Source organism: Rhinolophus sinicus, chromosome 17 (genome assembly GCF_057876585.1).
Source record: "Rhinolophus sinicus isolate RSI-liver-muscle chromosome 17, RSI-T2T, whole genome shotgun sequence".
NCBI classification, from domain to species: domain Eukaryota; kingdom Metazoa; phylum Chordata; class Mammalia; order Chiroptera; family Rhinolophidae; genus Rhinolophus; species Rhinolophus sinicus.
Window position 1 is genome coordinate 191,523,896 of NC_142517.1, and position 25,371 is coordinate 191,549,266.

At 32.7% G+C, this 25,371-nt stretch overlaps 1 protein-coding gene across 6 annotated transcripts in view; it reads right to left on the minus strand.

The window, feature by feature from the left end:
* ERBB4 (erb-b2 receptor tyrosine kinase 4) overlaps positions 1 to 25,371 on the minus strand; it is a 1,041,923-nt gene that overhangs the window by 337,647 nt on the left and 678,905 nt on the right. For all 6 annotated transcript variants that reach the window (XM_074312694.2, XM_019727015.3, XM_019727016.3 and 3 more), the window contains exon 4: positions 10,926 to 11,060. In XM_074312694.2, coding sequence (XP_074168795.1) covers positions 10,926 to 11,060 — 135 coding nt within the window. The remainder of the gene's footprint in view (positions 1 to 10,925; positions 11,061 to 25,371) is intronic.

The following is a 25,371-nucleotide window of genomic DNA, read 5'->3' on the forward strand; positions in this document are numbered from 1 at the left end:
GTTTAATAACTTACCCCAAATCACACAGTCAGTGATAGGCCTGAGGTAGGCCTGAGGTTGGAGCCCAGAAATGTTGGCCAAATTCCATACTCTTAATCAGTATAACCGAGTATCTATTTTTGTTAATAGATACAATAGAATAGTCATGTGGGACAGAAGAGGACACAACACACAGTGCAGATTAAAACCACATGGGAAGACACTTTATGTCACAATAAGGCCTGGTCTCTGATAGGATAAGTGCAAATACTTAGGAAGTTCAGTGGATTTCAGGTGGTTGGGAAGCCATTAGCAAGAATTAGCACATTTACCCAGACACTTATTCAATGTCACCTAGGGAATGACTTGCATGGAATTCAAATAAAAACAAAAAATAAAATAAATAAAAAAGATAATTTTGGGTCAGTTGCTAAAATCTGTGATTTGAATGTGGGGAATTAACTGCATCTATCAATGACCTCAAATGCCATGATGAAGAGTAATATATATGACTGTCAAAAGCAGTAAAAAAAAAAAGCATTTCTCCCCACCTCCATTTTTCCCCACATCACTTCTCATTCCTATTGCTTATAAATGATGATGGAAAACTAAGAGAAGGCTAATTACAATTCTCAACTTTAAAATAGGATACAGGATAAGAGGTGTCTTCAAAGAAGAGCAACGATTAACTATAAACACTAAAAATGATAACTAATATTTATTGAGCACTTACTATGTGGCAGGCACTGTTTTAAAGATTTTCACTTATTATCCCAATTTGGTCTCATGTGAGAAAAAATGAAGGATAAAGGAACTAAGCAATTACAATTAGAAACTCCTTGAATCAAGATTCAAATTCATGCAGAACCCCTGAGATTGAGCTCAGCTACTAGGCTACTCTTTGAGCCAAAGAAGTGGAAAAATAATTGTGCAAAAAAGATGATGACACAGGGAGGGCTGCCTTGGAATAGGATCAGGTAAAATATTTTAGTAGGAAGGAAGAGAGAGGGGAGAGGAAGAACGATGTTATTTAATTTTTTCTCTTTACGATCATTTAAATATTTTTAAAATAGCATATATTATACTTACTCTAAATTAATTTACTATTGATGAAACAATGCATTGAATTTATTCCCTCAGATAAAATGTCTGGGTCCCTTTTATGTATTAATAGAAATGATTTACTCTCTCATAAGAATTTTAGAAAGACTGTATACTATTAATTTATCTTTCTCTACGGAATCAAACCAGGCAAATATCTGACAATTATACAACTACAAAGGCCTTTAGACATTTGTTTATTCTAATAAAAATACACAGCAAATCTTTAATAAAATATTTGTTATTTAAAAGTATGCAACTTAATGAAATTTAGAAATGAAATAGTCGTGATTATCCAACATTCTATTGATTTAAAAACTTTGAGTTTTATTAATGTATTTTTTCTAGTAAAGAAAATTATTTTTAAAAATACACATTAGCATATAACTAACAGTGTTGAACTATTAGCAAGATAGCTAATAACAGGCACACAGGTAACTAGTTTAATGCTATATTCTACTTTTGAGTACAGACTTTGAATTAATTCTATACAAAAAAAAAACACCAACTATTTTTTTAAACCTACCTAGATCAAAATCTTTGTTTAATAAAATATGAGGAGGAAGGAGAATAATAGTGGCTGCTCAAGACACCTAATTTTGAGATGACTTTTGCTTTGTGCATTTTTTAATCAAGTTTTTTTTTTCCTTTTATATATTTTTCTTACTTAAAAGAGAACTTTAAAAGAAATGTCACTGCATAATTTCCTTTCCATTTTTTCCCCTGCTTAGAAAGAGCACCTACAATTGCCAAAAGAATCACCTCTAAATAGAACATAATTTGTTCTTGCCAGCCAGCAAAGAATTAAATAAAAGTTGCATACGGCTGCTTGCAACAATCTAGGCTTGAAAGATTGCTAAGTGGGTTAGCAGCTTGATCTCCTTATTCATTTTCCCCCAGTTCCCTGTAGAGATGCCAACTCCCCTCCGCCAACCCTCCAGTATAACCAGCAATCTATCTCTCCCACTTCTGCTCCAGACTTTGAAATAAAAGTGGCTTAATGAGAGGATACCTATAGAAGAGGGAAGACACACGCAAAACTTCTTCTTGGCAAATGTTATGAAAAGGGAAACTTAAATACACAATTTTCAGTTACTTGTAAACATCTTCCTTTTACTTTAAAGCTTTCTCTAAGTCATTAGAGAAGAAAAGGAAAATAGTAAGCTCTTAAAATTCTAGTTAATTGTGAAACTGAGTTCCATGAAACCACTTTCATTAGTAAAGGGGAATAAACATGTGAACGTAGTGAAATATGTGAATGATGGCTGCAGAACAGAGTATGACACACATAATCTCTCTTAACCCATTCATTATAGAGGAAACAGATCAGAGAAAAATAGAAGATGGTAGGTAATACTGAATGGATTCAGTATAATTCCCATTTAATTTTGCATAATTTCTTTAGATAGCAAATATAAAATCAGGGATTCATGTTTTTAAAAATCAACTGTGGAATGCCTTATAAAATGTAAAAATCCCTTTTACATTTTTAAGGTACTTGTTAGTTGAGTCAATATGTATTTTATTTAGTTAGGATGAGTCTCTGAAAATTAAATAAGTTCTTTATCAACCCAGCATTTCAACCCCTGCACCTAATTCTTCCTGCCTTAGAATTATTTGCAAATCTTCATATAGCAGGGTGACTTAATATTTTATATAGGGGTACATACGTTTTTAATTGTAACAAATGGAATTTAAAAATGTGTAAGATCACTAGATATCTCTTACTGATAATCACATTAATGTTCCTAGATCTATATTTTAAAAACATTATTGTGGAAAATACACATAACCTAAAATTAGCATCTCAACCATTTTGAAAAGCACACTTCAGTGGTGTTAAACACATTCACATTGTTGTGCAATGATCACCACATTAATTCCTATAGCTCTTTTCATCTTGTAACACTGAAATAATATACTCATTGCACAACTCCTCATTTTCCCTCCCCCCCAGCCTCTGGCAACCTCCAGGATATTTTCTTTCTTTATGATTTTGACTACTCTAAATATCGTGAAATGAGACAGTATCTGTCTTTTAAAAATATTTTTATTGAAAATATCGCTAACATACAATATTACATTAGTTTCAGTTGTACACCATAGTTATTCAACCTTTATATACCTAAAAAAGTGAGTGTCTGTCATTATTGTAACTGGCTTACTTCACTTAGCTAAATGTTCTCAAGGTTCATCCATGTTTTACCAACTACCAGAATTTGCTTCCTTTTTAAGGCAGAGTAATAGCCCTGTGTGTGTCTATACCACATTTTGCTTATCCATTCATCCCTCCATAAACATTGGAATGATTTATCTTTGACTAATTCGTATTGATTAGATTTTCATTGGTTGCCATGCAATTTCAACAGAGTGTTTAGCTCTTATTACTTTTTCCTCCCACTAAGATAAATGCCATTCAGTTCCCAAAATTGCCAATTCCAAAATTCACCATTACAAAAAAGGTTAGGAGTTACTACTTCAAGGAAAAGCTGACTATTCTGATTACTTGGCCTTTCTCCATTCTGTCCGAACAGTGTGAAATCCTTTTTCTTAACATCACCAACAGTTAGTTGAGTAATGATATATACAGAGGGTACCAAAAAATATATACACATTTTAAGAAAGGAAAAAAACTGTATTAAAATTACACTGATGGTAACAACTTTGAGCACCTCTTGTAATTGCAGAAGTCAAATATGACTTGTATTCATCTTTTGTTATCAGTATATATTATTACAATTTTAATACAGTATTTTTTTTCTTTCTTAAAATGTCTATACATTTTTTGGCACCCTTTGTATGTGTCCGTGTGTGTGTGTGTGTGTGTGTGTGTACATTTCAATGAAGAGTCTCATAGTGAAAAGGCTTGTTAAAATTTATTTTAAAGTAAGATTCAGAGAAATAGTAAAAACTATGGGCTGCCACCAACCGGACAATATGAGGCCTAGAGGTCTGCTTTCATGAAATTTTGATCTCTTCAACCATTCACTGAAAGACAGCCACTAGCAGGCTTCCAAGGCTCTCGGTGACACCAAATGAGAATCTTAATACCTACATTACAGAATTTCTATAAGAGTTAGAAATAGAGTTCTTTGAGTGCCTATGATAACCCAGGCCCTGAAAGTCACAGGCACCTAAAGCATTACTATTGTTATTGCTGAAATTAGTGACAGAAGTTTCACATGACAGCACAGAGCTAGATACTCTACCAGGAGGGACTCACGAATTTGGTATTTGGCTCATTTGCAGCAAGCCCGAGTATTCTGCCATTTTGAATCAGCATATGGTGTGAAATGTATGCATCATTACAGGCTTTGCTAATCATTTTACTAGAATAGTGATCCTATACCAAGCCTTGTCTCTTACACCTTGTCCCTAGAACCAATTAGAGAATTGTGAAGATACATAGATGCCTCTCCTTAAACAGAACTTACTCATGGGGGATCTCTGGTAGTAGATTTTGATGCATGTCTGAGTTTGGAAACCATTAATCGGCTTATCTCTGGATATAAAGAACCTTGTCCTTTTGTAATGTTAGACCATAATATACAACACCTCTGCTATCACTTTACGTAAATTTAAGTTTCCTTCCAAGAAGCTATGGTCATGAAAATTTATTTGAAGGTAGAAAATTGACCATTTTAAAAGCAAGAGCAGCACGCTTGTGGGGTACAGTGGAGTCCATCTTTTAGGCAGAAACTCAGTTTACTCTGAGAGGCTCCATTTCTGTAAGACTATTACTTAAATGAAGCTAATGTCTATCCATAATTCTTGCAGACATCTTGAGTGTAAGAAGTCAACATGAATGCAGAAGCTAAGTGTACTTGTTAATAATTTAAGTTAAAAATGTCAGAAGAATATGACCCTGAAGATTCATATATTTCACCTCTATAAATTTTCAGTTAAACTGCCCTGTTCCTAAAGAGGTATTCTTTCTTCAGCTGTGTGTGTGTGTGTGTGTGTGTGTGTGTGTGTGTGTGTGTTATTCATCATTTGCTCCACAGGAGACTAGGAGCCTGAATCTGTTCACACCATATATGATGTGCAGGCTTAATTTTCTCTTTGCATCATTATAGAAATTATAAGCATCGGACAGGGATTAGCCCAGCATTACCTCGACAGGGCTGTTGATGTTCACACATGACGTTAGTGAGCACAGTCTACTGTCAGATTTTCTAGACTTTTGAGAGCTGGTTATTAAATACACTCATTTCTAAATATAAAATTATATAAACTCAAAATTAAATTGTATTTAAACAAAGGTAATATATACTGTAAATTCATCATTTCCTGATTAGTTTACTATATTTTTTATTATTAAATTGAGTTTATTTATGTCTATTGAATGTGTATGGTTGGAAATGCTACATAATGGCATGCTATCTGGGCATCTATTCCACAATCCACATCGGTTTCTCAGGATCATGCTAAGGAATGTTTACACCATGGAAATTAGCAAGCTCTACAAATTGGGATGTTTTTCCCCTACGTTTTGTAGAGTGGCTATTAAATGTTTACCAGTACACCACTGACTTGTGCTATAACTTAAGATTGAAGAAACAGTCCTTTGGGGAGATGCACTACTAACAGTTTTCTAACAGAGTCATGCTATAGACTGTGCCTGAAATAGGCATTTCCTTATGTAAAAATTACTGTTTCCACTAATTCAGACACAGAAGATGAAATGAGCCTTCACCTGGAAAAGGGGTAAAAAGCCTAAGAAAAAATAAAGGAGTTGGTACGTAAAGTTGGTAATGGTCCCAGGGTCCCAGTGGTGAGGGATATTCCCACTGGTAACACAGGAGCCGGAATGTGGAGTTTAGGCGTCTCTGGAGGCTCCCCCTTCCTATAACCATTCTGATTATTAGCAAAAGCCTGTTGATAACTAGTCTCATTTGTGTTTTGAAGGAATCAGGGTAGAATGGGTCTCAAAGTGTTGAGGGTGTGCTCAGAACAGCTGTGAGGTTACTGGCGTCACTGTCAGCAGAGGCTGCGGTTGGTAGTGAGAGAATGAGGCCAGAGTGGAGAGACAACGGAATTTATTCCAGATTGAAGACTGAGATGAGCTAAGTGCAGTCTATTATGGGAGAATTCTGTTCAGCCACCTGGGGTTGAGGCAAGGTACCACTAAATAATACCTTTCCACTTTCTGGAATGCAAGGATCACACTTCTTTAACTTTATATACATATATACTATTTGATAAAATAGTAGATTGAGAGGAAGCTACTGCATATAATGAAAGTCAAAATGTGTCATGAAAATTTTACTTAAAAAGTGAAACTTAATGCACTTTTATCCCAAGAAGTTAAAACACACACACACACACACACACACACACACACACACACACACACACACAAGTAAGCTAGCAGGTGTATTGTGCTTGCAACTTATAATGTTCTTAAATAAAAATTAATTTTTGGAGTGAATTTCAGTCAACCTGAAAATCTTATAATGTAGTCTCATAGGCCCTCTCTGATATGGGTCAGGTTCAAGTTCTTACTCTCTCATTAAGAACATTAAAAAGACAGCAGAACTGCTATTTGCTCTCATTTTTCAAATACATACCTAGATTCCTTTTGTTCTATTTGATAACATTTTTTTAGAATAATTGCCTCTGTATTCCTAAGTGATCGTTAGTGCTTTTGATTTTTTTTTAATACAAAGTTTGTGAAGAATCTATTTCTACTTTACAGGTCTTTTCAAAAAGCTATCTTTTGAATTAATATGGACTCATTTATCCTGTCTAATACATTTACATTTTTCTATTTCCCTAATTTAAGCTTTATTTTAAATAATCTTTTAAAAAGACTATGAATGATTTGACTCTATATGTGCATTTATGTAAAATTACATATCTGCATGTAAAATAGACATAAACTGACGTTGTACTGAAATGCATTGCTGGTAAATTTTCTTACCACTTTTTTTTAACTCTACTATAAAAGTTGAAACTTGGAAGACTGCTTCTATTTTATGTAAATGTGTTAACATTGAGGGAGTAACAATGTTCGTAAACTAAAAAAATCAGTTTAAATTCCACTCTATTCTGAGACAATTATTTCCTAGTTCAAGAAAGTTACCGTGTTTCCCCGAAAATAAGACCTAGCCGGATCATCAGCTCTAATGCATCTTTTGGAGCAAAATTTAATATAAGACCTGGTCTTATATTATGTTAGATAAGACCTGGTCTTATAGTAAAATAAGACCAGGTCTGATATTAATTTTTGCTCCAAAAGATGCATTAGAGATGATGATCCGGCTAGGTCTGATTTTCGGGGAAACACGGTATCTATATGGAACACAACAGGCACTATTAGGAGTGGGCAATTATTAAGATATTAAAATCAAAAGAAAGTTTTAAATTTTACTACTGGTTTGAACACAGGCAGAACATCTGGTTTAAACAAATAAGTACTTCTGCAATTATGTGCCTAAACGTAATGCTCTTTTATGAATTTGACAATTCCTGCAGAGTCCCACTTCTATTGTTGGCTGGTTTTTGGTTTTTAGAAAGCAATAGAGAATGAGTGTGGCCTCTGGTGTAAGCTAAAGAAAAGACTGTAGGCTCTGGAGCATCTGAAGTATGCCTCTTTCAGTGTCTCAGTGAGATCTTGTATCATAATTTCCTTCCTTTTTAAGGCTGAATAATGTTCCATTGTGTGTCTATACCACATTTTGTTTATCCAGTCATTCATCTATGAACATCTGGGTGCTTCCACCTCTTGACTATGGTGAATAAGGCTACTATGAGCGTAAGTGTGCAAATATAGCTCTTTGAGGCTCTGGTTTCAATTCTTTTGGATATATAACAAGAAGTGGGTTTGCTGGATGATACGGTAGTTCTAATTTTAATTTTTGAGGAACCACCATACTATTTTCCATAGCAATTGCACGGTTTTGTAATCCCATCAAAAGTGTACAAGGGTTTCAATTTCTCCACATCCTCACCAGTACCTGTGACGTTTCACTATTTTGATAGTAGTCATTCTAATAGGCGTGAGAAGACATTTCATGGTTTTTATTTGCATGATGCTGAGTATCTGTTCATATCTTATTGGCCATTGGCATATCATCTTTGCAGAAATGTCTATGCAAGTACTTTCCTAATTTCTGAATCAGGTTGTTTACTTTTTTATTGTTGTTGCTATTATTGAGTTGTAGGAGTTCTTTATATATTCTAGTCATTAACCCCTTATCAGATATATGATTTATAATTATTTTCTCCTAGCCTGTATATTGCCTTTTCACTCTGTTGGTTATGTCCTTTAATGCACAGACTTTTTTTAAGTTTGATATATCCCCATTTTTCTATTTTTACTTATGTTACCAGTGCTGTTGGTGCCATATCCAAGAATCATTGCCAAATCCAATGTAATGAAGATTTTCCTCTATGTTTTCCTCTAGGAGTTTTATACTTTGGGAACTTATGCTTAGGTCTTTAATCTATTTTGAATTAATGTTTATATATAATATAAAAGTCTAACTTCAATCTTGTGGTTAGATATCCAGTTCACCCAACATCATTTGCTAAAGTGACTATTCTCTTTAAAATAATATTTGTGCCTATCAAGACTTCAAAACAAAATTTAATATTAATCCTACTGTTTGAACTTATTATTCAATATACTACCAATGGTGCATATTACTATATCATATATTTATTTTTTAAATATGATGATAAATGTATTTTTATATAATTTATTTTTCTTGTAATCCTTTGTAACTATTGATATTTTATACATTTACAATAAGCAATCTTTATTTTGTGCTGATTTATTAACCTAAAAATACTATGAGAAGGGGACTATGGGTTGTGTCAAACTGCCACAAGAGTCTGTGGACTCACAATATTAAGAATTCAGCGATCATTTTACTCAGGCAACAGATGAAGTGTTGTACTGGAATAATGGAAATAAGAAATATACAAAATCAAGAAATAGTCAAATTCAGCATAATTTAATGATTATATAAATGCCAAACACCAAGAAGGTGAAGTCGATAATGACCACTAAATTTTTAACTTGGGGGACTGGTTGATTGTTACCGGTAGTTCTGGGAGCCATCAGAATAGAAGTTTCATTTAAACCCATGAGAGTGCCTTTGATCACCAACAGGGAGAAAGGAGAAGAATCTGACTGAGGATAAAACCACAGGAAACCAATATTCAAAGACCAGCTGATTCATTATTATCAACTATGGTGTCATGCAGTGTATATTACATAATGTGTCAACAAAATGAAACTAGTATATAAAGAATAAAACTTTGATAAGCAATTGGTAGGTAACTTGTAAAGAACCATTCATTATGGCTCTACTTGGCATTTGTAAGTTTTGTGCCTGGAATGATTCGCGTGCACAAACACATATAGCGACAGTTGACTAATTATAAGCACAGCCATCCAAATTTGCTCCGAAAAGAGATGCCATATGTGAAAGTGCAACAAACCTTTCTTTTTTCACATCCTGTGAAGCTGGGGGACACACTTCTCTTTGGTTTCTGTTTTGGGCTTTAATATTGCCTGATGTTGTTTATGCATTACAGGCTAGTCACTCTAATCTGCTGAGAGCTAGCAGGCCTTTCATCGTATCATACCACTATGCATTCCCCCCCCCCCCCCCCCCCGTAAATTGTACAATAGTCTGGGCAGACTGAAAATGAGAACCATTTCTGAAGCACATCATTAGCCTTGTTAGTGTGAATAGATTCAATTTTTTATTCACATGTAATTTTAAGAAGTAGGCAACTTGAACACCGTAACGATGAAATCTCATACAAATTTCTGCTCAATGGTGACAAGAAAATTATGTTACTCTACTTAAAAAAAAAACTTTAGCCATTTACTGAAAACACAGCTGTCAGTTTAAATCAAATATATTCATATTTCCCATTATATTCTTAGGACCATCATGAAACTTAATAATTGTCCCTTGGAGTTTGATTTCCTACATAAGTGTCATAACACAATCAGTGCAATTTCAAATAATTATTGAACTGCGTGAAGATAGTTTTGATTTCAGGTGGGAAATATATAATAATAGATGAGAAATATAAAACCCAGGTTAACACTTGATAAAGATTCTGTTCTCATACAAATGTCAGTAATAATAAATGTGGGGACAGCACAGCCTGCTTTATGAAAATGAAATAGATTCCTGGCAAACTAATTTTCAAAATTTTTAATGATAGTTTGAATATTACTTGTTTACCAGTTAATTGTATTAAACACTTTGAATCTGATAAATTCTCTTTGGTAGAAACAATACATTTTAAGAATGGGAAATTGGATAGCTTATGAGGCTAAGATCAGAATATAACATATATTTCTTCAATATAAAAATCTATATTTCTCCACTCAATTCATAGTATTTGAGATTGTCATAAAAATATTACCATGAAGGTTTCAGGGGCAAATGAAGGCTTACATCTAAAATGTTCAATATTATTATTTTTTTTTTAATCAAAGTAAAAAGATAGGTAAATTTTGTTCTACTATCTTTTACTCAGTGAAGTATGGGTCACAAACAGTTTAAGTATTAGTAATACATTGTCTTTAAATTTATGGACAATGGGTCACATATTTAGATATTGGAGATACAGTAAAGTAATTCAGATTTAGTGAAAGGGCTCATATTAATGATAATTTGTAAAGGGGAAGTATCAAACTACAAAGAGAGTTTTTTTTTTTTTTTAAAGAAAAATAACTGTCATATGTAACTGAACATTTCAGTGGATGCAATCAAAACTCAAAATATTATTAATGGCATGATAAACAAAAGTCGTTCCTTTTCACAAGAGGTAGAAAAACATTTTGAGACATTAAAAAGGGTAATACTACTCACATCCTGAGCTCCCATTTGTTGACACCAGAGTCAAGTTGGAAGGCCATGGGTTCCGAACAATATCTTGCCAATGAATTGTGTCTGCATAACAAAGAAATTTGTTCTGGTCTACATAGACTCCACCGTTTAGGATTTCTGTATTAAAACAAACAAACAAACAAACAAACAAAGATTTGTTGTCAAACTTTTTGTTGATAAAAAGGTAGTTTATCAAAATGCATTATTCTTAAACTATTTTCAATGTTACATGAGACTTACTTTGTAAATAGCCAAGGTACCTTTTAAAATATATTTTACTGTATCATATAAACTGACGCTAGAAATTTAGGGGGAAAAAAAGAAAAACAACCACTCACAATCCAAACACTAAGAGGTAACATTCTTAACTTTTTGTTATAGACACTTTTCTGTTTTTGTTTTGTTTTGTTTGTTTGTTTTATTTTTCCTCCTCTGAAACTGGAGTATTTCATGATCTGCTAGTTTTAAGGTTAAGTGGTGAGCAGTTAGTGATAATTAAATATTTTTCTACATTATTTCTAGTGAGAACACGACATATACCAGAGCACAAATTCAGTAGCATTTTTTAAATCAGTTTCTTCTTCTTGGTCATTAAATGTATTTATCTTAGATTAGTTCTTCAAAATAAATTTCCACAAGTGACATTATACAGTCATAGAGTATGAAGATTTTTAAGACTTTTGGTACAAGTTGCCAAATTTCCCTTAATAAAAATTATTTCAGTCAATGTGAAATTGACTGGAGCCAGTAGGTAAGTAATTAACACAAAATGGAAGTTAAAATGAATGCTTCAATCACAAAAATATTCTTTGTCTCAAGCAGATTCAATAGAATTGCCAATTATTCTTTAAGAACAACACAAGATATAATAAAATACCCTATCGTCATTGGGACAATGGCATGACCATGAAATAAAATACACTAATGCTTGTTTCTCTATTTGACAACACTGGCCTTGATCAGGTAACTTGTCTTCCTGAACAATGACCGACCATATATATTACTTCTTTTTCAGATAGCTTTAAGTTATCCTAAAAAAAGTAGATATTTCCTCTCAAAATACTTTTCTTATTATTTGAAGAAATTGGTTAGAAATATACATAAGGTCTTCCTGCCCAATATCTACATTTCCCCCTCTGTTTAATTAAAAAAAAAAAAAAAAGAAGTTAAGAGAAATCATGTATCAGTCTATAAAGCATTCAGTTACAAGTAACAAAAACCCAATGACTAATACTTCAAAGAGATAGCGGATGATTTTTCTCACAAGATAAGAAACCTAGAGAAAGCAGTTATGGAGATTAATTTAGCTACTCCACGGTACCCACAACCTGCTTTGTGTGTCGACTTTATTCTCTCCAGGCACAAAATGGCTGCTGCATTTAAAATTGTGTATTGAATTAAAGGCATGTGAAGAAAGAAGAGCAAGCAAGAAACTTCCTCCTAAAGAGGCTCCAACTATCTATTTGTGAAGAGATATTCTCCTCAGGGATTATGCCTGTACTTCATTGGCCAGAATGATAGCCCATGGCCATTCTTACTGCAAGTGAGGCTGAGGAAGCAAGTATATAGGTGGACATATCAATATTTGAACAAGATCCAAACAAGCAACTGGTGTTAGTGAGGGAGAAGAAGTGGATGGATATTTGGAAGGCAAGCAACAATGTCTTCCATGATGGCCTTGAGAAAATCATCTCTCCTGTGCATCTCCCAACTTAAACTTTAAAAGAGTCACCTCAAACCAAAGAGGGACATAAAATAATGAAAGTAACATGTGACTCCATAAAAGAGGTATTTGTGGATGCAGAAATGGTAGACACATCTAAATTGCCTTCCTGTGTTGCATATATAAAATCCTCCAGAATTTTTTTTGACTTTGCAGGACTTCCCACATTTAAAATAACTCTCCTTTCTATCATCAATCCTTTCACTGACTATTGGTTCCATTTTCTCAGGTGAGGAAAAAAAAAAGAAAAGAAATTAGATAATCTTTCTACTTCTAAAATCCAGTTCATTATTTTTCATAACCTAATCATACAACCTTCATCAAAGCAGAAGAGAGATGTAAGACATAAGAAAGATTGTGAAAATGGATTTCTACATTAAAGTTTGACATTACATTTCTATCTAACTAATGTGACGGTCTCATACTAATAGCTTTCTCATGAGACACTAGGTGATGCTCTTCTGCTATCTGAGTAATTCTTTATTAGGTGACAAAGAAAGGATATTTTGACTACTATCCAGGAAATAAAGGTTATTTTTCAGTCTGCATTTGGATAAGTTCTACTTAAAAAAAAAAAAGTGAAGAGGAAAGGTAATTGTTCAAACATTGTAGAAAGAGTCTATATTTTTCCAAACTCACATTTTAATTCAAATAGTTTATAATGAAGGGACACAGTATTCCTCTCTAACTTCCTATTTACAAATGTTCAAATAGAATCAGATTGTATTATACTAAATAATAATCTCATCAAATCTCTTCTACAATACTACTCTGCTACCAATGTTTACATTTGTTCTTTGAAATATTTTGTTCAAGAGCTTCGTTAATACTTCAAAAAGGATAGAGAAAGGAGGCAATAATAATTCAAGTATAATCTTACATGTTCAAATTTTAAATTAAGACTATAATCATGATCAATGTGGATGACATTTTTATCATCCTAAATTCAAAACCAAGCATCTGCTAGCAATTCTGATCAAGAGGATTTATCAATTTTTAGTATTTAATGATGGATAGTTTATTCATGTATGAGTGCATTTGCCCTGAAATTAGTCTTTTATATCCTTTACATTTGGCTTAGATCCTACTGTATAGTTGAATGTCAAACCCTGCAACCAAAAACTATGTATTTTATTGACATTGATAGAGTTTTACTGCATATTTTATTTTACATTTTCTTTTGATAGACTTGATTATGTAAATATATCTCAGGATATTATGTTAAAATTGCATTTACTCATTTGTATAGTTTGCATTGATTGTATAACTTTATATGATTTTAAAATATTTATTTAATATGCTTTTGTTGGGAAATATTCAGTTAGATTTATTTCTGGACTATGAACTTCTAGGGAAATCTATTGCCCTATATGAGAGTTGATAGACACATAGATTATTTACTGGACATAGGGCTAACCTAAAGTTTCTGCCTTGGTTGCCTATAGAGAATTGATTATATTTTTAATTAAAATGAGGGACAAGGATTAGAAAGAGAGAACAGCTTGGTAAGATATTTATCCAAAAAGATACCAGAAAAATGTCTGGCTATACTGTAGCTGTATCTTTTCTAACACAGGAACATGGGAATTTTCCATAAGTATTATTAAAGATTTATTGGAAGGTATCATCTGTGTTACCCCAAGAGTGTCCCTTCCACTCACATAAAATTAAGTGATTAATAATTAAATTTTAAAACCATGACAGAAAGACAATTTCTAATTCTAAGGATAGGCAAATGAGACACAAATTTAATCGATAGTCAAATAAGACGTATATAGTCTAGAAGAGTGAAAAGATTCTGGAAATGTTGAATAAGTAAGCAAACTCAAGGTAATCTCATTCCATTGTATGTCACTTGTACTCTAGAACATATATCAGAGTAAATTAAGAGAGACACAAATAGATTCTTGGTTATTGGAACAATTGGTAGAACAAAGCTGCTATGCATTTTATCGTATCATATAAAAATATTTCCAGCACGTCCACAAAACATCACTGTGTCTTTGTAATAAATGCCATGGTTAAATACAGTGAGATATATTAAATATGGCATTCTATGAAAAAAAATATCATTTCATTACTCAAAAATTCCAGTAAACACTTACATATGCTTGCGTCTCAAACATTTCCTACTAGATTAATCCATGCAAGTCAAGTAAAAATATTGTGAATCCTTTTGTATTTAAAATAATTCTAAACCACACTATTCTCCATTAGGTTAAATTAAACATATGTAGCACCCTATTTATAACTGACATGTTAGATGAAACTATATGAAGGCAAGGCTATTTTTCAGTGCTATCACTATAGCACCACATCTTGAACAATAGTTACTCAATGAATACTTGTTAAATTGAGCAGGAAAAAATAAGTATCATGGAACTTGCCACAAACATTGATCAGTTAATTTCTACTGTAGTTCCTAATTTTAAATTTCATTCTGATGAAATTAAAGTAAGAATGAACATGATGCTTTTCCATAGACATTCTATAGCTTATCTTAACTGGTTCTGCATTTCATTATGTCTGTTTTGTTCAAAACTGTATCCCCAGTGTCTAGCATTATGCAAGGTACAAGCCAGACACACAATAAATATTTGCCTTGTGAAAGAAAATCTAATATCGTGAGTTTAGGAAAATGTATTCTGAATAGAGTAATAAATATATAATATCTTGAGTTTTGGAAAAAATATAAATATATATCTAATTTTGAGGTTAGTTTTTATAAACTGAAAAGATAACTTTTATGATAAAATGCTTTTAATTGATAATGTACAAAATTACTGCAGGCAGTGTGTTTGACATTTACAGGGCACATTTAGATATGTTCCTTGGTATCCTTAAACCTATTTTGTACAGCAAATTCAATTATTTATCAATTGATTCATAATGATTTTGAGCTACCCCACACATACCAAATTTCCCCAAACCTGTGCAAATTATCTAGCGTATGCTACACTGAATTTTAAAAGCATGGCTTTATATTGAACCATAAATCTATCTCATATAGTTCCTTAAATTGTCATTTAGGAAGATGTAAAGTGCCAATATGACATTTTAAAGAGGGCATACACAGTACTGGCGTCTTAGCCTTCCAATCCACAGTGTCCATTTAACCATTTCTTCCTTGTAGTCCCATTTGCATGAGTGTAATGAAGAAGGAAATGTTTGTATTATTTAAATAAGTTCTTTTCTACTCTTCATTTCTTTCCAAATGCTAGTTATTATAGTGAATTTGGGGATGAATGACCATTAAGAGAATTGTTGACATTTTGCAAATATATTCTCTCGAAAGAAAATGTGATAAAATACCGAATCACGGCTTTTCCCCTCCCTGTATGAACTAGCTTAATTGTGATGTAGCATCCCTGCTGCAAATACGGATTGATATGACCTCCTTACTAGATTTCAGAAGTCGGCAAAATTGCTTTGACCCTATGCACAATTGGTAACCATTTCATAAATAAGATTGAATGCCTTTTTCTTTTTACAAAATAAAGATTATAATTTTGAATCCAGTTAACCATATTCTACTTAAGGCTATATGATTGCTATCAATGGGAAACATTTTACTTCTACTCACAAAGCTACTAACCACAATCGAAAAAAAAAAAAAAAAAAAAAAAAAAAAAGACCTAGTAAGCAAGAATGAAATACTTAACCTTAATTCTTGACTGTATATCTAAATGTCTCGTTTTGCATGGTTGCATCTACAGGTCAACCTTAGAATTACAATGACCATAAAAATAAAGATTAGACATATTGCACTTGTCTAATTACAGAGGGGATGTTTTAATAGTGCATATATCAGACTTACATTGCCTATTCAAGCCAAAGGTCACAATCAAGACGTCAAAATCCAAAGTGGCAAAAGCCCATTTTCAAGGTGAAGCTGCAGGAAGCAGTTACTAGACTTTCTCCGACATAAAGCAATGTGTCTTTCTCACTGTCATCACCTTAAGCCACACAAGTCTGTTGGCAGATAGTGACACAAAAGTAATAAAGCTCACATCATCCAACTGTGATAGTTAATACATCATCCCTGGAATGGACTTGGTCCAGAGACTCCTGTATCTTTCCCAAACCCAGACAGTTCAGCTGGGAGCACAATGAGTTGCTGCTATCCCACTGGGTCAGCCCTCAAGGTTCATTATTAATAAGCTGAGACTCTAAAGGCTAATGAGAACCGGGTGCTTGAGGAGACAATGGCTCATTCATCATCAATCAAGCTTTGAAGTTTTTATACAGATGATTTAAGGAGAGTTGAAGTGTGCAAAATTGAAATGTCACATTTGTATTGGAAATGGGGAGCGGGTGATAACGTAAATGAGTGATGTAACCTTCTGTATTTCAGCTTGATGATCAGAATCAAAAGCTCATGGTTGCAGATACCAAATGTTAGGAAGTAACAGTGGACAGTTTTTCGATCAGAGCAAGGCAATTCCAAGAAGAAATTATTAGATGAATTGGCTGGAAATCAGCTTAAGATAGAAAACAATAGCAAAACTCTCTTGATTTCAACCACATGGAGCTCAGAGATGTTCTCTATAATACTCCAAAGTATTCATATATAATTCAGTATCCACTTGAATTCTTAGCTTTCATTATGTTTCAGCTTGAGTCCCAGCTCCTTTGAGAAGTCTAATACAACCTCCTAGTTTTTGAAGGTTAACTGACTCTAACTCTTACAACACTGATGATATGAGCCACTCATCTCACGGAGCATTGGCTTCTTTATTCTTTTGTGTATCTGTCTCGTTTCCTCTACTGTATTGTAGGTCTCTAGAGGATGAGAACCAACACGTACATCTTCCTGTGGCCTTAATGCCAAAGAAATTGTCAAGCACTTAAAAGAAATTCAAAGGTTTTTTATGGTTATGATGATAATAACATTGTCAGAACATGATTGATATTTGTAGAAAGTCTTTAGTTGCTTAATTGATGGATTAATATTGGTGCTATCTCCTCCTTATGTCTAAATAATATTTACATTATAAATCGCATAAAATATTGAATGAAATCAGTGTGACCTTAATGCATCAATTATTTCTATCTATTAGGGAAGAGTATTCCACTTAAACTCACTGATATTCTCTAGATAAGTTTAAAAATAAATTTTTTCCTGTAACTTTTTAAATTAAAAATATAGGATTTCCTTCTCAAATTGTTCTCTAGCATCTTTATAATTCTATGTATGTCAACATCTTTAATATTTTTCTTCTAATGATCTCTTCTAAACTTGTATTCCCCCTTATTTCCTTATTGCCTTTAAAATCAGAATAATGTGCTCTAAGTCAATTACAGTCGACCCTTGAACAATATGGTTTGAACCGTGCAGGTACACTTATACAGGTTTTTTCAATAAATACTATAAACGCATTTTCTGTTCTTTACTATTTTCTTAACACTGTTTTATTTCTCTAGCTTACTTTATTATAAGACTATATATAGTACATAATACACATCACCTACAAAATATATGTTAATCGAATACTTATTTTATTGGTAAGCTTTTGGGGCAAAAAAAGGCTATTCATTGGCTTTGAGGGAGTTATACTCAAAAGTTATACTCAAATTTTGACTGTATAGGATGTCAGCACCTTTGGTCATCACATTGTTCAAGGATAAACTGTAGACTCAAAACTTGATATTTATCATTAATTCCTTCGCCTCTATGCTTGATCAGTCATGCTATCCTAAATAAAGTTCCTTATAAATGTCTATTTTAATTTGTCTTATTTTTATATCTGCTGCTACTCAATTCAGGTTCTATTATCTCATGCCAAATTCAACTTTTTGCTTCTAACCCACCCTCTCCATGAATCCATTGTGCATATTAATGTTATAACATATTCTATACTATAGGTAGACAGATATACTATAGGTAGATGGGTGGATGGATAGATGGATGGATGGATGGATGGATGGATGGATGGATGGATGGATGGATGGATGGATGGATGGATAGATAGATAGATAGATAGATAGATAGATAGATAGATAGATAGATAGATAGATAAAGACAGATAGATAGATTTTTCCACTACCAGGGCTTTGAGTGTGAAGGCCATAATACTGAATCTAGTTAACTGAGTAGAGGTAAGTTCAAACTCTGTTTTTCCAGTTGCTAGATGTGTGACTTTGCATACCTTTATGAGACTCAGTTTGTTCAACTCTATAATGGAAGTATTGTACTCACAATATTTGTCATACAGTTGTTGATTACACGTTATACCTAATAATTACTTTAGTAGTTGTTTGCTGAGTGGAATGAACAAGAGCAATGATTTTTTTCTATATATTCATATTAATTTTGTGTTGCTTAGCAGTAGATTATAGTTAATAAAACATATAGTTTTATTTTTCTTTTATATAAAAATCTGGCTTTTTGATTCAAAGCTATTACGGAAAATCCACAGTCATCAAGAGGCCCAGATTCCATTTCATCTTTTTGCCCCACTATCTTCAATAAAAGAGGAGTTTCCATCTGGTAACAACCATGTAAAAGACAGAAGAAAGCATGAAGAACAGAGGATGAGTACATGTTGTTTCTTAATAGAGGTCCCTGAAAACAGCCACGTGACATTTTCATACTTCTATCTCGCTGGTCTGAATTCAGTCACGGAGCCACAGTTAGGCACATAGAAGGTAGGGAATCATATTCTTTGCTCTGGGTTGTCATATGACAAGCTAAACTTGTATATACTATTTAAAAGTTAACAAGGAGGGTGCGGGGTGGGAGATGAGGGTAAGGGGGATCAAATATATGGTGATGGAAGGAGAACTGAGTCTGGGTGGTGAACACACAATGGGATTTATAGATGATATAATACAGACTGTACACCTGAAATCTATGTAATTTCACTAGCAATTGTCTGCCCAATAAATTAAAAAAAAAAAAGTTAACAATGGTCACGGATATTTCCTAAAATCCGTTGTCTCCTACAATAAGCTATCTCTGTCACACTGACTAAAAAAAAAAATCTCCTTGAATATTCTGGATATTATATTTGTAAAACATAAATCTTGTGACTTGAGCAAATGTAAATATTTTTTTCAAATGTTTAAATGAAGTAGGACATACATACATAGGTGCATATATCATATGCAATGCATATTTAAAAACTGAACACACTCATGTAACCAGCACCTGGATCAAGAATTAGGATATTTCAGCACCACGGAAGCCTTTGTCATGTTTTCTTCATCACATCACTCCCAATTAGAATCTTTATCCTGACTTGGAACAACATCACTTTTACCTATTTTTGTATTTTACATAAATGGAATAATGCCATATGTACTCTTTCTTGTTGGCTCCATTTTGCTCAAAACTATGTTTGTGAAATTCATCCATATTGTTCAGTTTCATTGCTGTATGGCATTCTATACATTTAGAGGCATTTTGGTAATCTCCACATTTGTGCTAGGACCAATAATGCTGCTACAAACATCCTAGAACATGCCCTTGGGTGATCATATGCATACATTTAGGTTGCACACATGCCTAGTATAACTGTAATGCCTGGGACATAATGACAACCAGTTTTCAAAGTGCTTTTACCAATTTATATTTCCCTTAGTAGTGTATGAGAAATCTACTTGCGTCTTAGCCTTGTTAACTATCCCTTCCTCTTTTTTCTTTATATCTATTTAATTGTAGTTATCCTGGTTAGTGTGAAGTGGTATTGTTTTAATTTGTACTTTCCCAGTGATTAATAAAGTTGAGCCTCATAAACACTATTTTTGAAGTTCAGTTTTAAAGTCAAGAGTTTTATTTCCATGTACTTGAGAAAGGGTCTCCCTATGTGTAAAACACAAAGTATTGTGAAAAACCAAATCTCTATTTCAGGTAAACGACTGAATAATGTAACAGATTTTACCATCCCCATTTTTTTTTTTTTGGTAGGGAATCTGACTTAAAGTTTTGAAAATGACACTTTAAAATATGTTAAACTATATTAAAATTATATCAATAATTATAAGATAAAAGAACAAAGTATGAATTCTGGAAGATAGATGAAAAAAATCATATTAAGTCAATATGTCTCTAATAATAAAGATGAACACAATTAAAGGAATATAAAGAGAAAAATGAGAAATTAAATATCTTCTTGCTATTAAGCTAGAAGACTCCTTTACATAAAGATCAAATATTTTTATTCTCCATCCACCAAAAAGCTGTCATTACAGACAACAATCCTCTTAAATAACTGCTCCAAATTTCCAGAAAATGTAATTGCTTCAGTAGAATAAATCAGAAGACTTTAATATTTTCATTACCAATAAGGGGGGAAGTCATATTAGTGTCCAGAAATGATTTGTACCTTTTATTTGCAGGCTTTAATACAATAATCCAGGGATATACTGCAAGGTCACTTTCAAATATCTCACCTACAATATTAGTTTGTATAGTTTTAATAACTCACAATGTGTGATTTCTTCACTTCTTCTTTAGAGTATTTCAGAAAAGTATGATTTTTCTGATGACAGTAATAATAAATAATATTGCTATGTATGTTTGTGGCTGGCAAGCTAAGGCTTGCAAATAAAAGATAAAGCAAGAGAAAGAAGAACGATTTAATCTTGTAAAATGATTATAATACAATTTCAAACACCAAAAATTTTAAGAGGTTATATAAGAACATTAAAAATAGCAAATACATGATTTGGAAGCCTCAGTGTCTCTACTCAAATGCTTATAATGTTAAGGTAAAAAATAATAAATAAAGAATATTTTACTAAATAAGAAATTTAAAAAGTCATAAAATAATGCAAAGAAGCTGGTACTAAAACACTTTAGAAAACACAAGTAGGTCTAAATTGTTTTTTAAAATAGTTTTAATCTGGAGAAAATTAGAACAGAATGATTGTATAGGAGTAGTCATCGTTTTATAAAGCACTGATTTCAAAATCTGAAATATCAAATACTGTGGCAAAATAGAAAGACATATAGCTTTGGAGTTAGATCAGTTTGTGTAAAGTTTTAAATTAGCATACATTACTTACATTCTGTACTTTTTACATATACATGCATATGGTGTTTGTGCATCTTTCTCCATGTAGTCACCACCCCAGCTGGACATAGAATAATTCTATCACTCCAGAAATTTCTCCTTGTTCCTTCCTAATCAAGCCTCCCCCAAGTCACTATCCTGACGTCTCATCACAGAATAGTATTGCCTGTGTATTTATTTTATATAAAAGGAATCATACAGTATGCATTCTTTTCTCTTGCTTTTTTTTCACTCAATATAATGTTTTTAGGATTTATATATGCTGTTACCTGTATTAGTAATTTGCTCATTTTTATTGTGTACTATCTCATTATATGAATATGCCATAATTTGTTTATATATTAGTTCATATTTTAAGCACATGTTTGTCATTTCTACTTGTGTGATTTCAAGCAAGTTTATGCTTCTTTTCTATTATCTATAAAATAGGAATAATAATATTTACTTTGTTGGGTTACAGTGAAAATGACAATTATGTTTAATAAAAACCTAGTACATACTAAGTGTTCAAAAAAGCTTAGCAATTTGAAAATAGGTTATTAATGTTGTTCAGGAGTCTCCATATCCAAATAATTTAAAAAATATACATACATATATGGTTGAAGTATGGATCTTTTGGGAGAAAAAGGACCAATGGTTGAAGCATGGATCATTTGGGAGAAAAAAGACCAAATTAAAACTTCTGAGAATCATATGAAATCCTAATGAGTTAAGTTTGGTGCACAGTATAACTATTTTAGAGCTAGATATATTGAATTCAAATATTAAATGTATTTCTAAAGTTGGTTAATAAAAAAATTGGGGTTATAAGATAAACTGTTCCTGAGGTCAAGATCATAAATTCTGTAACTATTTCTACCACACTGAGTATTCCTGGATATCTAGATGAATAAAGCCTTTGAATCACCTCTGCCATCTCTATAACTGCATTCTGTGATAGCATTTAGAGCTGTTAGATTTCCCTCTTTTCAGGTTAGTGCATAGTTCCACAGGTCACAAAGTCTCAGCTGGAAATTTCCAAGTGACCTTTACCTCCGTTGCCACTACCACTGTGCTTCAAAGAAATTACGGTAAATTGCAAAGGACAGGGGCAAGTAAGCTGAGCTTTTACTGAAGCAAGATGAATTAATTAGGAAACACAAATCACTATTAAACACAACTGTGTAGCACAGGGTTAAGCAGGGAAGTGAGACTGCTCCACACTTTTGTTGAAATGTATTGTCTTCTTTATTAAATCAATAAAATGGGTAATACAAACCAGATGTGTAGCAAGCATTTCTATAATAATACTGCTGGTTGACATAGGGAAAGAAAAGTTGTTACTCTTGAAGACAAGATGTAATCAAACCCTGTATTTGCTCAGAGATTTTCAAAGTTTAAGCTCTGTGTTTAAAACAGTTGAAGAAAAATAAATTGAAATTTCTACAGAAACTACTTATATCATTTTTAATCATTATATTCTATGGCTCCTAGCACTACCACTCTCATTTATCTTAATTTTGAAAAAAAATATTATTATGTGGTGACATTTTATGTCATGATAGAATAGGTTACACATGCAATGGTATAGCTCTGTAACCTGTGTTATCACATGCTCTAAATTAAGGTACACTTTTATCTTAGAATGTTTCCACATTGCCAGAACTAATAAATATGATTTTAAAATTATTTGGGGTATTTGGCTGCTCTTTGAGGTTGGACATGAAGAAATGACGCAAGTACCAAGATGCTTATGAATGTTGGTCAGTTCAGTCAACTCAAGATGTCAACATTCTAGAAGGGGAAACTATTGGGATGTAAGTAACTACACATGCTATGTGGTCAGGCTGGGTTACCATGACTCCACCATAGATTACCTGTGAGACCTCAGTCTCTTATGTTATCCTCCTCATGTCTCAGTTCCTTTATCTGTAAAATGGTAATACACACACTAACAATTCTCTTGCAGGGCAATTGTAAATAAAAAATGAGTTGATATATGTAAATACTCACCATAGTGTTTATCATACAGAAATGTTCAACTAATATACCATTATTATTATTATTGTTATTAATTATTAAGGAGAAGATAAGAAAAGTTCTCTAGTAAGCACATTTATTCTATCCTGCTACACAATTTTCTCTGCTCCTTCTCATAAACATGTATTTGAGAGAGCTAAATCTGGAGCAGGATTAGGTCAAGTTAGACTACATAAGTTTATGCTTGCTCATTTAAAAAAAAATATTTTAAACCTATATGAGTTCAGATGCCTTTTAAGGAGTATATTATGGGTTCTGGATACCCATAAGATTACTTAAAATATTTAAATATAAAATTATCTTTTTCGGGTGGGATTCCTGTGCCCCAAATACATAACAAATGAGACACAGAACGATTAAACAGGGCGCCAAATCCCTTACACATAGACAGGGATCTGTTACAAGTCGAATCAAATGCCCATCAGGCTCCAGAGCCCTCTGTTGTCCACCTCACTCTAGTACCTCTCCATAAATGCTGGCACTATTACAGCGTATATTTAGAATGCAGTATTTCTCTTAATCCTTACAGAAGTCCTATCATCACTAGTCTTATTTTCTAGACGAGAAAACGGAACTTTAGAGAGAGAAATGGTAAGAGTTCTAGAGAACTATGATACCGACTCTTTCTAACTGCTGAGCTGGGATCCCGCTTTTAAACTTTTTATTCTATACTCTTTCCATAGTAGAAGGAAAGATTAAGAAATTTAAAGGGAGAAAAAAGTCTAAGCAGAGCTGAGGCACAAGTCTATCTTATGTAATCTACTTCTAAGTATAATTAAGAACTCACAATAATTTCCCTGACGTCCTTTTTGAAATATTTTATTGAGTTGAAAGGTAAAATTATGCTTTTAAGGTATCTTTTTCTACATGAAAAGCTTTGCATTGAAAAAAAAAAATCTTGGCTGTGTTAGATGTCTGGACTGTATCCCAACCTCATCACTGGAGGTGCATTCCTTTTGTCCGTGTCAAAAGTACACACAGAGGAACAGGCAGCACAATAGAACTTACTTATGGAAAAGCTCTTCAATTAAGTAAAAAAGACTGAGTTCAAGAAGAGAGGAAAAAAAAAGCAATTTTATTATTTTCAAGTACTGTGGGAACTGTGTCAGTGCTTAGTCCTTGAAAGCTCTTCTTTAATGAGTATGGTGAACTGATTTTTAATTACCCTACGCAAAATCATAGCCTGCGTAGAATCTGCCTCTATGTGCTTTGCAACTGTATTTTTAAAAATATGAAACTTGATAATTTAAATAGGTAGAGCATTTGGTTCTCCAACTATATCTGCATTCTTACAATGTTTTTTTTTCCTATTAATTGTTGTTGAACATTTAATATAAAGAGCGCAAAAGAGAAAAGTGTTCAAATTAGTGAAATCAAATTAATGAAAGTTTATTTTAACATTAAGCTTAATATTCTAATCATTTTAAAGGCAAATGAGGTAAAGCTCATATGATGGAAAGACAAGGAATTGAAAATTGAAACACATGGTTAAATACAGCTTTATCAAAATATCTTCTCTACAGGAAAACTCACTGAACTGAATTGTACACCACTCAATATCATAAGAGGACTGATATATCTTCTTGGACCATAAATATTTAAAATCATCCTACTTAATTTGCTTGATATAATTAAATATACCCATCTTTAGACATGTCTATCCAATAAC